General features: G+C 42.3%; 1 protein-coding gene across 1 annotated transcript in view; it reads left to right on the forward strand.

The window, feature by feature from the left end:
* The window catches only part of CLNK (cytokine dependent hematopoietic cell linker), a 155621-nt gene that overhangs the window by 112677 nt on the left and 24907 nt on the right, over positions 1-18037 (forward strand). The window contains exons 9-13 of the mRNA XM_046656422.1: positions 3576-3595; positions 4679-4789; positions 11547-11574; positions 15277-15295; positions 17189-17270. Coding sequence (XP_046512378.1) covers positions 3576-3595; positions 4679-4789; positions 11547-11574; positions 15277-15295; positions 17189-17270 — 260 coding nt within the window. The remainder of the gene's footprint in view (positions 1-3575; positions 3596-4678; positions 4790-11546; positions 11575-15276; positions 15296-17188; positions 17271-18037) is intronic.

The raw sequence follows: 18037 nt of genomic DNA on the forward strand, positions 1-18037 counted from the left end.
GGCAGTCAGAGCTTCTGCTGCCGCTGCTTCTGCTGCCCCCGCTGACATGGGGACAGGGCCCATGGGCAGGCAGGGCTGCTGCTGCTGCCCCCGCTAGCATGGGGACAGGACCCATGGGCAGGCAGAGCTGGTGCGTGGGGACAGGACCCACGGACAGTCAGAGGTCCTGCTGCTGCTGCTTCTGCTGCCCCTGCTGACATGGGGACAGGGCCCATGGGCAGGCAGGGCCACTGCTGCTGCCCCCGCTGGCATGGGGACAGGACCCACAGGCAGTCAGAGCTCCTGCTGCTGCCCCGAGTTGAGGGTTAGGGCTAAATTTAAGGCATAGGTATGTGAGTCATCTCTTTACGAAGACAAAGGAAAGAACATGAAAAAAAGTTAAAATGGTATCAGTGCAGGTGGGATCTGGTCGTTGGGTGATCCCATGACTTTTAGACAAGAATCAAATCAGATTAAGTAAAGGTCAGAAGCCACCACCCTAAATCAGTTACATGAGATTGCCAGACAGCAACCAACTTAAGTTCTTGCCTTCCCCATTAAGAGTTTCTAGGGATAAGGTCATCTCTCTTCTTCTTCCTGGTACAGAGAGGGAGGCACCTTTTACAGATAGAGATTTACCTTACAAATGTAAATGTGTCCCAACAAGGGCAAGTTCCATTTCCCAGAGCCTCCTTCCCTGTCCCAGTTTATGGAAAGCAATCAGCCCAAAACAATCCCGATGCCAAAGAGACATATCCTGGGGTGGCCAATTTCAGGTCCCTACAAGGTCATCCCCCTTCCTTCACAAATGCAAATGTCTCTCAAAAGGGCAAGCAAAATTCCAGTCCTCGGAGCCTGCTTCTTACGTGCAGTTTTAAAAGTAACCAGCCTAAAATCCTCATCACAGGTATTCACCTGGTGTGCTCTCTCACTCTCTTCAGGCCTCTGTTCTCATCACCTATCCAGAAAGACCTTCTGGAATCTGCCTTAAAACTAGTAGCCCTATCTTCCATCTCTCACTCTCCACACCCCTGCTACCTCCCTCATTCCACTTCATTTTTCTCTGTAGCACTTGTCATCACCTGTCATCATATACTTTTGTTCACTTGTTTTCTATCTCTTGCCACTGGACTGTAACTTGCATAGGAATCACAACTTTTTTTTGGTATTATACTCCCCAATACCTACATCAAGAAATATATTAGGGGCTGGCCCAGTGGTGCAGCAGTTAAGTTCGCACGTTCTGCTTCAATGGCCCAGGGTTCGCCGGTTGGATCCTGGGTGTGGACATGGCACTGTTTGGCAAGCCATGCTGTGGTAGGCATCCCACATATAAAGTAGAGGAAGATGGGCACGGATGTTAGCTGAGGGCCAGTCTTCCTCAGCAAAAAGAGGAGGATTGGTGGCAGATGTTAGCTCAAGGCTAATCTTCCTATAAAGAAAAAGAAACATATTAAAAATGAATCCATGCCTGACCCATACTATGTGCTCAGTAGTAAGTCAATGAATATGAGGAAGATAGAGTCCTTTTCTAAACTCACATCACTGAAGCAAACGGGATAGATCTCTCTGAAACAATCAATGGAATGTTCCTATTGAATCCCAGATACTCAGTCTCTTTATTGGATTTTTTTCCCAGTGATTTGAATTGATCCCCAATAGATGTAGTGGTAGCTAGGGAAAAAAACCTCTTGGAAAGCCAACATTTAGCTTCACAGGGCAAGTCATCAACATGAGCATCAGGGAGCTCCGAAGGGAAAGCCGACAGACAATAAAATGAGGGGAAGTTAATCTTACGTTTTTAAATTTGGTGTCTTAAGAAAGCATCATGTGGCGTAAGCTTTTTGGTAATATCACTGAAACAGCCAAAGATCTAACATTAACTCTATTGTTGCTGTTGTTGAAATACATTCTGGGTCACATTTTGTGTCATTACAATGCCAAGAACATCTACGATTCCTGCTTGCCGTCAGTGTTTGAATTCATGCACGGAAGTCTATCCTGTCTATTTAAAAAGTGTTCTCCAAAAACAAAAACCAAACGCAGAGAATGGTAATTTTGTTCAATGAAGTAGTTATTTTAAACCTGGATGAAACAGTAAAATCATCCAGACCCGTGTGTTGTGTTGTTTTGGGCCAGCTGGACCTTTCATCAAAAGAAATCTTAGAGGAGACCCAGTGGGAAGCAGATCAAAGTGGAGGAGCCCAGGGGAGCTCGTCAGAGCATGGTTAAAGCCCATTGATCTAGTCCAACCTCATTGTCTCACAAATGAGGAAGCGACCCACCCAGCCAGCTCTCCCTTGAGGGCTAAATCTCCCATCAGAGGAGATCGAGTGTCATGGCTCCTCCCACAGCCGGACAGAACAGCATTTTTACATTGCACCCATTTTTACAGATAAGTAAACACTGCTTTCTCAAGGGGGCTTTTTCTGACATCCCAGATTAACTTAAGTCTCCTACATGTTCCTTTAATACCTTGCCCTTCTCTCCTTGAAATTCTCATCACCTTTTTAATGTTTTCAATGCGTGACTACCCTCTTCGGTATAAACCATATGGCGACAGGGGCAGTGTCTCTCACCTTCCCCATTGCATCCCCCAGAACCTAGAACGTGGCCTGTAAACAGAACCGTGACCACCTTCAGGGGAAGGATCATGTCATATTTGTCTTTTTATCCCCAGTGCCTGGTACTCTTATGCTTAGCTCAGAGTAGCAGCTCAATCATTGTCTTTGAGTTGAATTGCATTGTGGAAATAAAACTACATAGAAAGTCAGGAAAATCTTTTCCTGGCTTCATTCAGGCTTTTCTAGGGTTGGGTGGTCTCGAGCAATTGTCCTACCTAGTTTGTCTTCCATTTTGTCAACCATAAAACAAAGGAATTGGATTTGGGGGTCTTCAAAAGCCCTTCAATCTAGAAAGTTCTCTGATGCTATTTTCCTCTGCTTGGAAATGTCCAATGAAGGTATTAGGCAGGAATTTGAATTAATGAGATGACTATTAAAGGATGCTAATTCTAATTAGGAAACAGTGGTTAAGAGGGGACCACAGGCGTCACACTGTTGCAATGCAATCTTCGTTCAATCACTTACTATCTGGGCGACAGGAGGTGAGATGCTTAACTCCCCCCATGCCTCAGTTTCTTCATTACCGAACAAAGGCGAGGTTGAAGGAGATCGCAGAACTAAAGTATTTAGCATGGTGCTGGCTAGCTAATAAGATCTCAACAAATGTTCATCGACATCATCATCTAGATTATGAAAATGGGAATGATTTACATTTAAATATATGTAAAAATAGCTTGATGACACTTTCCATAAACTCACTGCGATACCTCTTATGTTTTAGGAAACAAACCCACAAAGGGAAACAAGGTAAGAAAAGTCATGAAAATGCATTTGTTCCCCACTCTCTGTTTTAGAAGCATAGGACTGTTGACAATGTGAAGATATCACTTGAAAAATATATATCACTTGAAAAATATATCCTAGAAGTTTGGTTGGGATTTGTAATTTCTACTTGTAAACCAAAATATTGTTACCCATTAGCTCTGCTGAAGGAAGAATAAACCGAATTTCTAATTCTCTTTCCTTTTGCAGACTCCGTTACCACCTCCTCGGTAAGACCCTGAAAATAGAATCTTGTTTTGCTATATACTTAAATGATTAGTTTCAGAGTTTGAAAATTTCCAGAATTTGAAAAAGAGAAAAGTGAACATTTGACACTGAAAAACTAAAATGAGCCAGCCAGTGAACAAGATTAAACGAGCATTTAATCATTCATTCACAGTCGTCTATTCAATATACCTTCCCTCATCATCTCTTGATGAAAGCACTGCTTCCCATCCCTTCCTCTTTCTCTCCCTCCTATTAGTACAGAAATCTGCCAGACAGTACTGGCACTGGGAAATGTCTTCAGGAACTTGCCATGTATAAGTATATATTTATATAAGTACACATATTTCTATATGTAGCACATACGTAAATACAAATATTGTTATATATATACGGACATGGAGGTGAGAGCAACAGACTGATTTCTTAGGCTCTGAGTGAGTCGACCACTCTGCTGTTCTCCGTGGGCCCCATGAGCGCCTCCATCACAGTACTTATTACCCTTGCTGCTAATCTTCTCATCACTCCTCTCTCTGCCCTCCTAGAGGGGAGCAACTCCAGCCAAGGACTGTGTGTTTTTCCTCTCTGCACTCCAGCATCTACCAAAAGTGCCTAATACACTTTACAGATGAGTGGGTGAGTGAGTGAATAAATGGGCGAGTGAGGCATTCATTGACTTTCAAACATTTTCCTATTTTGGGGGCGATTTAAAAAAACTCAGGTCTTCAGGTCTGGGGTAAATGAAGGCTATCCCCGTATATTTTTTTTCAGGCCTCCTAAAACTCGAACAGGTGGCATTTGAGAAAACTAGGTCACCCTGTAAAAAATTACATCACACTCTTTAGAAAACAGAACCAAACCAAAGAACACGTTGCAGGGAGGCAGACCTAGGCTGGTTAGGACGGTGACTATTCTGACATTCGAAGCTGCCTGAAATGGATCGGCTGCCCTGCGAAGCAGTGAGCATAGGGAAACTAACATTTCCAACCCAAAGCTGGGGCGCTGAGGGCAGGGCTGTGTGAAGGCTGGGTCTGAGGAGCCAACTGCACAGCACACCTTCTCAGGCCCCAGTGTGACTCTTCACACAGGCCGCCCATCACCCTTCCCAAGAAGTACCAGCCCCTGCCCCCCGAGCCGGAGAGCAGCAGGTCAGCCTTCCCTCAGAGGCACACCTTCCCTGAAGCCAAGAGACAGCCCAGGTGAGAGACTCGTTGTTGCTGCTGGTGCAATGACCAGGGAGAGTGCTGGGCAGGGAGGGTGGCAAGGACAACCAAACTACTCACCTCTCTGAAAGGCTCCCTAGCAGCGTGGGGAGGAGCCAGTTATACATCCAGGGAAATCGGTCTTAGAAACCTGGAGTTTGATTCTTTACAGCAAACACAGCTTCTTTGTAGTAAAATGAGCTATTGAAAGAATGGTTCACTTGAGGTCTGAATTACTTGTTAAAGAAAATGTTAAATGTCTGAACAGATCAGGACTTTTTATGGAAAAACTGAAAGAGGGGTTCAGACTATTCCAGGACTGATAGTGGCCCCCAGCTTCCCATCACTCAGGCTGCAGGAGTATAACGGTGCGTGAAAACCCATTTGTCAAATACACGATTGCCTTTTTGACACATAAATATTAAAAACCAACCTTCTGGTATTAAGTGCTGATGACAGAGCCCCACCCCCAAAGGGGTGGGGCATTTGACAGCCAGTTCCAATCACAAAACGTGACAAACACGAATGGGCATATTTTTTCTCCAAGAGAGTTTGAATTTCCCAAATTACCTTATTTTAGAAGTCAGAACAGAGATTAGGGTTTTCCTCTTGTTCCTGCTCAGAATGAATGATGCTTTCTTACTGCAAGCTTGATTCAGCAGGTTGGGGCACCAGGCATGATTTCATTAGTAAGCATTGCTCACCAATACAGAAATTCAAAATATCATGTACATTTTGAGCTTTTATGGAAACCCATTCATCACTGGTTCTGATGGGGGATGTTAAAAAGCCTGAAATGCCATTTCCCCCTCTTAAGTTTTTGGTGAAAGTCTCTTCGTCTTTTGGTCCTTCACAGCCCCACACAAACATACATCCTCCATGCAGCAGCCCCCTTGTCTCCTCCCTTATGCCATTGCCTCCCTCCTGGGCCCTTCTCAACTGGCGTAGCAGTGTGGGAAGCGGCGGGAGTTCTCAAGTCTCCATGCAAACTGCCCGGTTTGAAATTTAGGTTCTCCTTCTTGTGAACTGGCAGATTTGGGGCAGGGGTTCTCAACTGGGGGTGACTTTCCAGACACTGCTGACTCCCCTGAGGGCACACATTTTTGGTTGTGACAACTTGGGTGGGGGGTATTCTTCTGGCATCTAGTGGGCTGAGGCCAGGGATGCTGCTAAAATCCTGTGGTGCACAGGACAGCCCCCAGCACAAAGAACAATGAGGCTTAAGAGGTCAATCGTGCAAAGGTTGAAAAATTCTCCCTTAAGGCCAATTGCTAACCTTCTCTGAGCCCAAGCTTCTCTCAGCAGTAAAGTGAGGATAATAGTAACACCTACCACCCAAGTCATGGGCTAACATGAGAATTAAATAAGATGACTCCTGTTGAGCGCTTAACAGTGCCAGCCTCGCACATATTTACAACCAACACCTATTGTACTCATTACCTTGAGCCCTTTTCTCCTGGCACCTTTGCCACCCCAAATAATATATATGGATACAAGTCTGTCTTTTCCACCCCAGAAGGAGGGACTCAGTCATTTTGGTATGCATGCCTCCTGACATGGTGCCTGCCACATGGTAGATGTTTGATAAATATTTTATTTCCCCCTGCAGCTTCCAAAGGGTTCTAGCCAGACTAGGAGTCACCAAATGTGTTCTATCCTGATTTCTTTTTCAAAGAGTGAGAGACTGGGAGGCAACACCAGTAACGGGCCATCAAATCCACAAAGTGGCATCATCAGAACCGGAAATCTAAGACGAAACATCCCTAAAACTCCTGATCAAATAGTCTGTTATGTTCAGAACTGGTCAAAACTCAGAGAAGTAGGAGACAGAAAATAGGATGAAAAAAATATCAAAGGTGATGAGGTTGTTTAGTATGGAGAAAAGAGGATTTCACCTTCTTTCTGTTTCTTCCTGCTGGAAAGAGCAGCATTCTGGGACCCGGGGGAGGTGGGTTTGCCTACCAGCTGAGCCTCTTCTGGCTGTATAATTTCGGAAAGCTCTTCAACAGCTCTGAGTCCTGCTTTCCTTATTTGTAAAAAGAAAATAACCATCCCCATGTGGTAGAATTCTAGCGAGGAGGTATGCAGTTTTTCTCAAGTGCCTGGGATAATATCTGTCACAGTACAGGAAAGAAGAGAGAAAAACACTTAAACAGCATCTCCCATCTGTCCCCAGCAGAATTAGGTACCCATAACCCTATTTTTTCTTGAAATCGAGGCTATATATTGTAGTGCAATGTTTCTCATCCTGGCTTTACATTAAAAGAATTAGGAAACCTTTTTAGAAAGTACTATTCCCGAGTGTCTGTTTTAATTGCTCTGAGACGTGGGAACCAGGCCTCACTATTTTTTAAAGCTCCTCCAGGTGAATCTACCAGGGCTAAGAACCCAGAGACATCCAGGTTCTAGGAATAGATCTGCCACTAAAGCCTGGAAGATTCTTAGGACTTACCTGTCTGTGCCCAGACTTCTCATGGCTAGAATAATGCCACCGTGACCTCCAGCTGCGTCCCTCTGCAGTCTGCATCTCATGAGTCTCCTGTGCAGCGACCTTACCGGCGTTGGAATCTTAAGAAGTTTGCACTTCCTATCTCTGGGGTCTCTGTAGTTATAGTTTACATTTGTTTAATCATTTTTAGATGTGATGAGAACTGTGCTGGTCTTTTCACTCCAAACACCTCCAGAGAGTAATTACATCTCATCTCATTGAATCTTTCCAGCAGCCCTATAAAGTATGGTTTTTCTAAGGCTTGGAAGGCTAAAGTGCCCAGCCCAGTGGATGGCATATGGTAGGTGCCTGGTAAAACCACTTCCCTACCCATTGGGCCCAGATGGTCACTAAGATTCAGAGAAGTTAGGTGACATGGTCAAAGTTATAGGGTTTGTATGTGACTATTAAAGTGGCAAAAATATGCAAAGCCTGTGCAAGACCCTGGGAATGCCATGAGTTTTGCTTTAGGAAGAGAGCTTTCAAATTCATTTTCAGTTGGTCCCCACATAGGTACTCAGATGGCCAATACTGATGACACAAGTCACATGTAAACAACCACACGAGGCTAGATTCACTTTCTCTGAAAACAGAAGGAACACTGGAGATCTGAGCCAACGTTCGAAGCACAGCTCCTGCTCCTTTCCTAATAGCTGCTCCGTGGGCCCGGGGAGATGAATTGCCCTCCCTAAGGGGAGGCGGCGATTTACATCTGGCAATCAACTGCATCAATTGAAGGCGCCCGACAGCTGCAGCCCTTTACAATTGGCTGTGCTCACCTGGAATGGTGGCTGTGGTTCCTGCTATTGTGTTTCAGCCCCCGTTTGTCTTGGCCAGCTCTGCCATTCTCTATTTTAGAGCTGAGTCTTGGCTTTACAAAACAATTGCTGAATCAAAGCACTTCAGTTAGGGAAAATGCCACTTAGATCATTCCTTGACAACTCAAAACTAGAAGAAAACTTTGATATTTGGGGGATGTCGTTTGGACATTCTCGACCATTTGTGTAACATTATTATGATTTTTACAATATCCATGTAATATTTTTTGCTCAGCTCGTTTTTTTTACTTAAGTAAATTTATTTAAAAGGGAAACATATTATTACCATAAGTAACTGCAACACAGACAGTTTCAGACCCAGCTTTGAGCCTGGGGAATTTTCTCTGTTAAAAAGGGAAGAGAGGTAAATGTTTCCTTGTGTTAAGGACGCCCTAACCTCCACCCTGCAACTCTCCTTGACATAATGAGAAAGAGATTAAAAAGGAAGAACTTTCCAACCATTTATCTATTGTTATTTTAATACCATGTGACATGCACCAAATAAAATCATCCGGAGTAATCATAAGAGTGATTGACATTTGCTGACCTCTAGCAACTCACTGGGCCCGTTTTGGAGTCTTTTGGGCACATTAACTCATTTCAACCCACAACAGCTCCGTGAGGAAAGCAGGATTACAATCCCCAATTTACTGATGAGGACACAGAAATGCAGAGAGGCTCTTGAGACACCACATTCCTTTATGCTTCAGCAAACTCAGAGGCCCAAGGCGCTGTGTTCAGCCAAAATATAATTTAAATAAAGGGCCTGATATTTAACTAACAAAATACCTATTTACCTTGTATGGTTTTCCCTTTTCAAGAGGGATGCTGGCACCACATCAGTTCAAGAAGTCTCAGTGGCAAAAATGTATATTGTGATGATTTGGAAAGTGAAAAAAAAAATCTTTATAGATATCGAGAAACCATGATCCTTTAAAAGAAAGTATGGATCACAAACATATACAAATTTGCATTTATGAATGGAAATTATTGATTTTAAAGTGTGAACTTTATCATTATTATTATAGTTTTGCAAGATGTTGCCATTGGGGGAAACCGGGTGAAGGGCACTCGGAATCTCTCTGTAATATTTCTTACAGCTGCATGAGAGCTACAATTATCTCAGAACAGAGAGCTTAATTTAACAAAACTATTACAAGTGTTCTGCAGGTAGAAGGTGTTCTTTTATTCCAAATAGCTTTCACATATATTATATCATGAGAACCTTAATCAACCCTCTTCATTACTGTCGGGATTTACCCATTTTACAGGTGGGAAAACTAGAGAAAGAATTTCACTTATCGAGAGTGACAGAGCTCATAGATGGCAGAGCAAGGATTCAAATGCAATTCATTTAAAACTAAGCCAAAAACTAAGGGAGGCTGACGAAGGGTTACTTTTATAGTAAAAGGTATTATCCTCAAATGCACACTGAGTACCTATTATGCGCGGAAAGGGATGTGGGAAAACTTGTTCTCTGCAGTCAATCACCATGCTTTACTGGCCTTCTCCAGCAACAGAACCTGGGAAAACTTATGAGTTGAAAGATGCTCTCAGAGAGGCAATGTGGTGCTGTGGGGAGGAGGCCAGAGTCCCCGCCCTTTTCTGCCATTGTGTGACTTTATGCAGGTCTCTCTGTCTTCAGAAATCTCATTTAAGAGATGCCCTTCCCCCTTCCCCCTAAGCCCGAAGCCTTTGTTTCACAGGTGAGGGGAGCAACTGACTTATGGGGTCTTGTCAACATGGGCATTTCAGTGCCAAAAGATGCCTGTTGTGCCCAGAAAGGATTTCCTACAATTACTTTAAAAACCCAATTTTTTAAAGTTACCAATTGCAATGCCTAGCTTCACTGGAACCTCCAATTTCCATCTGTAAAGTTATTGCTGTACTAATAAATCAAGTGATTTTATCTAAACAGAAAGACAGTCACTCTGCTCGTCACATTAGACAGGTTAAGGAATCTCAGACAATAAGCCTTATTGAAAAACTCAGTTAAATCTCCTTAAACATTTGAAATATCTTGATACAGTTCACTTGCTTGATTTTTAAGTATTTCTAATACTAGCAGGCAAGGTCTAAAGTCTTATCAGGCAAAACTTTAACAATTCTTGTAAATCTAATAAGGTAAATGTATAAATATGGAAAAATTTAAGTTCTCAAACAATTCGAACTCTTTACAAACGAGAGTCGAACATAGCTTGACTCTAGTAACGTAAAGTCACAAGTCTAACATCAATTATACATTTTAAATTGAAGCCACACGGCCAATCTTTCAGTATTCCTAAGATGCCAGAGGCTCTCAAACTTTGAGAACATTGAGATTAGCCTCAATTTAACCCCCAAATAATTAATACTATGGATGTCTGTTCTATTTTATTACTTCTAATCAGATCTCTTTATCTTCTCACTTGCCCCATTAAAAGGGGGAGGCAGGACACAGATGTACTGCCTCAGATGAACTGATGACACAAGTTAAAAAATGTGGCACTTCAGCACACTTGCCTATTGCTTGGAGGTCGGAGACCAGAATACGTCATCAAGCACTATGTGCTCTGGGATCATCTTACCTGATATGGACAGACCTTGATAATCTAGGTCAACAGCTTTCAACTGAGATGGGTGTCGCAGCCTTAATCTTCCGGCATTTCTTCAGTTCTCGTCTTCTCACCAATGCGCCTGTCACCTCCACTCCCTCTGTAGTCTCCTCCTCTGACTTTGACCACATTCTAACCATGGTGTCCACTAGATGCCCAACATTTTAATTTTTATCTCTAGCAATTCTCACAATAACCCTCTAAGATGAATACCCTTGAGGCCATTTTGCAGATGAGAAAAATGAGGTTTAGAGAGGTTAATTTCACTGTCAATATATGCGAAAGGCTTAGAGCTTATTCTGGGACCTGTCCAATGTCCACGTTATCAAATTCCATGCTGAATTCTTTCCCTCTCATTCACTTTCATGTTTTTTTGGTCTCACATCTCCTTTCATGATCAGCATCCTTTCTCTCACACGTGCCTTTCTGGGATCCCACTGTAGCTGACAACTTCACATTTAAAACTCTTTACACTTCCTCAAAGCAAAAAACTAAGGGCTTTAAAATCAAGGCACTAAGAGCAGCTCTGACTGTGCTAACCAAACTTGACACGGAAAACCAAATGTGGGGAGAAATGATGTTATTTAAATTCTCCTAAGATGAGAAGCAAGTTTATTCATGTCCTTTCTGTCACCACCTTTTACATTGGCTCATAACTTCTTCTTTTGCTTAGAAAATTATGAGAAAAATCACCTGGCTTTAGCTTTATAGAACAGTAATAAATATCACCCTGGACTATGGGCTGTTAATCTGGCAATGAAAATGTAATCAAAGGTTTTTAAGGGCTCAGAATGGTTTTATCTTGATCATTATGAATTGTACTTTATGTAACACCATATTTCTTTGCCTTGCAGGCAGATAAGCTTAAAGAACTTAAGCGAGGTAAGCAGCGATTTTGTCCTAGGAAACAAAGAAGGAAATTTTTGTGCATTAATGTCTGCAATGACAAGATACTATTTGCTTCACATACTTATCACACTGAATTATCATAATAGCTATGCTCAAAATGTATTATCCCTGTCTCAAAGGTGAGAAAAGTCAAGTAAAACAAGTTAGGGTGGAGATTTTAAACCAATGTCCTATTTTGCCAGCATATTCAGTGTTTACTGGTACAGTGAAGAGAAGAGCATGCCCGGATCCCATGAAAGATATAGTCTCCACTGATGGCTTCCAGGCCCCAGCATTACAGAAATAAAATGGGGGAAATTGTATTATACCTTGCTATTTGTCCTTCACAAGAAAGACAGGACTGCACAGTAGAAGAAACATGAGATACAGAGTCACACAGACTGGGTTTGCATCCTGCTCTGCCACCTACTACTTTCTTGAACTTTGGCAAGTCCCAGTACCCCAAGCCCACCCCCAGTTCTGTTTTCCCAACCATAAAATAGAGATGAGTACACTCAGCTCTGCAAAGTTGTTGTGATAAAGTCAAAGTCAGTTAAAGTAAGCACATAAATGACCAGGTGAGAAGGAGAGGTTCCATAAATGGCCTGGAAGCCAGGTAAGATGCTATCTTAGAGACCCCGTTGGTATTTAGTTCCGTAAGCCCCCAAAGGAGAAATTCCTTAAGAAGATGATGAGTCCACTAGGACTGATGGAAAGTTTCTGTCCAACAACACGGGTGGCCTCACCTCACTCTCACTGGCCTCCTAGGGATTTGGTTCTTGTCTTAGTAGCTACCTGTGCTCTTCTTTCTAGACTATATGGTTGACTTCTTTTCTTTCTTTTTTCTTTTTTGGCCTTATGAGAATGCTAAAATCAAAAATCACATTTCTAGCTTGTCACTCAAACAAGACATTTATTACCTCTAATCCATAAGACAATGACATCAAGGAGGATAACACATGACTGCTGAATGAGAGGGCCAGCCCTGGTTTCATTCAGGACTTCATCCTGCTCACCCTCTTCTGAGAGTTGTTGGACTGTCCGGGTGCCACCAGGAAGGAGGAAGTTGGGGATGGTATTCTGCTGCTGGGGGAACCCACACGTCTAAAGGGATTCCACCCCTTTCTTCCCATGGGTCGGAGTTATGCATCCCAAGTAGAAGGTGCCTGCCACTCAAGATGATGTACAGTCCATCACTCATTTGTCAGTCTGAAGGAACAATAGGACCCCAATCACAAACAAGCAAGAAGGAAAAGGGGAGGTCAGTCTTAGACAGCAGGGATCATGCAAGACTGTTTATTTTCCTTGCAACTTTGGTTGGCATTCTGCTAGAAGTCAATACCATCTAAAGAACAACAAGGCCCAGTGGAAAAACACATTCTTCCTCCTTATCTTTTGCCAAGACACTTCCTCATTGTTTGTCTGGGCTGAGAGTCAAGGCCATTTCTCCACCAGAGAAGCCCATCTCCTAAGGCAAATGCCATGCTCATGTGTGTTAACTGCTTGCTTGATTTTATCTTGTGGACCAGAATCCATTCCAGCAGAAATGATGTGCTACCTGCCCCAACTCAAATTCACAGAGTGCTTTACAGTTTTCAAGGAGAGTAGAAACTCATTATCTCATTTAATTCTCCAAAAACCTGAAGAGAAAAAGAGGTGGCAAGACTTGCAGAGTTCCCACAGCTGGCAGAAGATAGGACCAGCCCCAGAAAGCCCAAAGTTAGGGTCTACTCCCCACGTCTATGACTCTCTGACTTAGAAAATTCAGAGACAACTTTAGGCTAAGATAGTGAAAAAAAGAAGAAGGAAGAAAGGAAAGGTGGAAAGGAGAATGGGAGGGTGGAAAATAATAAAGAAGACATTACTATTTAACTTGAATATGTTTATTCTCTAATAACGTTAAGAAACTAGAGAGATTTCACTCCACTTTTCTAATTACATTTGATTTTAAATTCCAAGGCCTCAAGCTAAAAGTTGGCTGGGTCTCAATTAAATAAAACAACTGCTCTGCCAGACGGACGGCTTCTGTGCCGTATTTACAGCCCTGCTCCCCTTCCCTCGGACAAGCCTGAGAACCACAGCCGCATCTGATTGAGCACTTTGAACTGCCAGTTCAAAGTCCTGAGGAAGACTCAGTGGGAAGACTTTCAAACCACTTGTCAGAATGGATGCGTTACCCTTTTTACTTAGCCTAGAGATTTGCCTTGATTTGCTGTCCGCGATAAACTGTATGTCTTCTTTGCAGAACCCTAGGGAATGCCAAGGTCTTTGAAACAAAACGGCTTGTCTGTTGGCTAGGTTCAGACAAGATGTACAATGCATCTCTAAGCTATGTATTGCTAAAGCTTTCTTATCTATGAAGCCAACGTGAGGCACGAGACCTCGGCTCCGGGGCCAGTTCAGCCACAAGATAACTGTTGCAATCTGGGGAAATGTACCACTCTTTAGACCTCGTCTGCAGACCACTGGCTTTAACTTTTCATGGAACTCAGACCCCTTCGAAAATTTGCTGAAAGGTGTAATAAAGCAGAAAAAAATGCACATATTTACAGAGGAAAAAATTCATTTTTAATTTCAGAAGTTTCAAGGACCCCGCTAGGCCATCCAAGGACCTCTTCTGTCTCCCACGTTATGAAGCTGTGGTCTAAATGATACCCAAGGTCCTCCCCGGCTGATGCAATGCATGAAATGGACTTTGGAAAATTACTTGAAGTGAAGTAATCTTACCTTCAACAAATACTTTACCTCTTGTAAGGTATTTTGCTTCTTTAAGAGTAGAGTAGGGCCCAAGGATATGCATCCGATAAGCACATAGATTTTCATGATGAAGGATGATCAGGAATTCTACCACTGCTAAGGAAAGGAAGAGAAAGGAAATGTCTGGGGAGATAAATGGCTGTATTTAAAAAGAATAACGTGAATATTTTCATGCTCATTTTTTAAAATAAAAATTTCAGATCAGGTATAAAGAAAGAAAATTAACCATAGCCTCATCACTTAAACACAATCTCTATTAAGATTTTATCATATTTCTTCAAATCCTTTTTTCTACACACACACACCCACACACACACCTGCACGTAAATATATCATGAACCCAGTTTTATCCTGAACTTTTAATGGAACATTGAGACATACTTATAGAATGGTCTTATTCCATACTCTACATCAGCATTTACAATGCATTTGTAATATTCCAATAAGTGAGTATAGCACCAATAATTATTTAATGGCTCTCACTATGGGCATGTGGATTGTTTGCAGTGTTTTGACAATATAAGTAATTTTATACTAGACATCTTTGTACATGGAACTTGTCCAGATGTCAGGTTGCTTTCTTAGAAGAAGAGCCTCATCGATGGAATTGCTGGGAGAAGAATAAGAGTGTTTCGAAGGCTCTTGACAGCGGGGGTTAGATTGCTTTCCAACAGAGTCAGCGCAGTTGGTAGTCCCACCAGCAGACCGTATACTCGCCAGTTACATCACACAGAGTATAAAATTTTGATTTTTGCTCAGTCTTTTGGAGAATTATTTGTAGATTTTTTTAAATTCTAAACTAACAAAAATTTTGCCCAAACTCTACTAGCCAACTGCTCTAAAACATACATGTAAATCATATTTTATGTTAAACATAAAATGTAAAATCCTCTATCACCAAGAGTTATTCATTGTTATTATTATTTTTTTTTAATACAGGTCCTTGGAACAGAGAAAGGTAACTGTTTACATTTGTTTTCTTCTCCTAATGTCATTAGGTTAAGTTCTGTTAACAGATTTATAGTGTTGGTCATTTTTTAAAAGGATTGATAGTTTCAGAGCATGAGCTATACGGTCACGTGTGTGTGTGCATGACAAGATCCAGATGGATCCAGGACGTCATAGTCTATTCAAGAGTCCTCCAGTCTAACCTGGTGATTTAAATTAGAGGTAGGCCAGAGGGCTTTCTTCACCCACAGGCTACTGACAAGAGGGAGGCACACCGTTACCCCCTGACACTTTGAAAAGATGTTGCTGACCCACTGCTCCAGAGAAGCTCCTGGTCTCTCCATCTTTGATGTCACCCATACACATGCACATGTGCCCTCATGCATGCATGGATACACACACACACATGCACACTGTTGGTGCCATTGTTGTAGAAGCCTGAAACCCAACACTCACTCACCAGCTGGCAGGATGCTAAGCAGGTAATACCTCCATGCTCATCCTTGAAATACTGTTCACTTTTCACTTAGAATGACAAATTATGTCCAGAGCTGAAGGGCCTGAGCTATGGCCCAAAGAGTTGACACAGGCAGCATAGTTCAACAAAACAACATCGGCTTAGGATTTCAGAGGCCTGCTACCAACTCACTGTGTGATTTTGGCCAAGTTGCATTGCCTTTGTGAATCCCAAGTCTGCTCTTCTTTATGTTGAGGAAGTTAGACTTGAGGGGGGTCTAACTAGGTTTATGGATTCCCAGGGGTCCCCGATGGAGGAGTAGGGGTCTGTTGGAAATTCTAAATAAACTTAAAATCTAAAGGAAGCTGCCCTTTTCCACACTAAAGCTCAACATCCTAACTGAAATGTTCAGATGTTGTTGCATCGAGCGTCAATGATTATCAACACAACAAAGTGACATTGTTCGGCTCATGAGGGGCAGATGCTCTGGGTGACTGTTGATGACATAAAACAATTTGATGGGATGTGTGACTAGTGGACCAGTCACTGACTCCAATCACATTTCAAGTAATCACAGTCCCTCGGTCAAAGCTATCCAGTTTGTGATCAACCTTGGACAGAGCACAAAATAACAACAAAAATTAAGATGTGTCAGTGTCTATATGCTTCCTTAACTTTACTACTCATAACACAACCGGGAGAGTGTTTTATGGGACTTCATATCATAGTATTATTATGTGCCCTTAGTAATTCTGGATGGCTGGTTAAAATCTATCCATGATGAAAAGGAAATAAAAAGTGGTAACGCCAATGGCATATGTAATTACCAAATAACTCCAGGTCATACGTTTGGCAGAACTTTTCAAAACTTGAAGATCAAAGGGGAAAAATTGAGAAAATGCATTCCTGGTGGTAACCAGGTGGGAACTGATGGTCTCCATCAGAATCCTTGGCACTTGCCTGCCTGTCACAGAAGAGATAAGAGAATTCAGGTGTGTGGGGGCCAGGATTGGGCATCCCCATGCCCAACATTGCTCAGAATAGATCTTAGGTTTAACCTTTTTATGTTTCTATATAAATTTTCATTTGAACGCAGAATTTAACTTCAGCCCACTTCCACTTCAAGCCCTTCCAACACCAAATACTTTCCAATGTAATATTCTATATTTTGGGAATTTCAATGATGAGTTCCAGATTCAATATTCTTGATAATATTATTGAACATTCAATATTCAGAGCAATTTTTATAGCCTCAGGAAGAAGCCACTCTCAGGAGCCAGGGTTGTCGCATAATACGTGCATTACAGTACAGCTTCTGCCGACGACTAACAGAAACTCCTAATAATAAGAGATTTCTTGGATAAAATTACAGTAGTTCCAGTAGGCTGCTAGTGGTCCCCGATCATTTTCCTTTTTCTGACCAAATTATATGACTTCTTTATGCAGTTCCTCATCACCAGGTGAAGTCCGAATCATTTCACCTGTCTCAAAATCAAAGTACTCAAGAGATTCCTCTTGCCATTGCCAGGTAAGGAACCAGGAATCCCTTGTTGGTCCCAGCCTGGGGTCAGGCCACGTGTTGTCTCAGATAATGACTCACCAAGGCTTCCTGAGAAATGGAAAATCTTTGGCCTTTGATAAAGAAGCCCAATGATGAGGCCCAAGGGAAACCTGTGAATCACATTTGTTATTGAAGCTAATAACATTGTTCTTCCCGCACTTTATAAGTGATTGAGTGTTAGAGAAGTCTGGGAGATTTGAAGACTTGAATATTAACTAGATAAGGCTACCTGGAATGAATGCTAATCAGTCTGGGAAGAAAATTTGGCCATCTCTAACTCGTCTCAGTTGATGACCATACAGAAGCTTACAGTTACTTTTGAATAGCACTGTATAGATGGCCAGGGGTTGAAAATGCCATTATCTGACTAAATACTTGCCTGATCAAATTATTGTGACAACTGACATCCCAACTGAAAAGTCGAGGAAGCTAAGGATCATGCTGGTGACTCATTGACCAAGGTCACTGTAAATTAGTGGTAGCTTCCTTAAAACAAAATCCAGGGCCTCCAAAATTAGTTCTTCTAAGGCTCTCATTACTGCAGTCTGGCCAGGAGCTCCAGCCTTGGTTCATAACACTCCACCTGCTTTCCTACTGTCCAATGTCAGTTAACACAGGACATTTGCACCTGCTGTTCCTCTGCCTATGCTGCTTCCTCATATTTCCCTCTCTCTACCCTCTCCCTACTTGAAACTCCTCTTCATCCCTCAGACTCCAGTTTAAAGCCACACTGA

Source organism: Equus quagga, chromosome 3, assembly GCF_021613505.1.
Source record: "Equus quagga isolate Etosha38 chromosome 3, UCLA_HA_Equagga_1.0, whole genome shotgun sequence".
Lineage (NCBI taxonomy): Eukaryota > Metazoa > Chordata > Mammalia > Perissodactyla > Equidae > Equus > Equus quagga.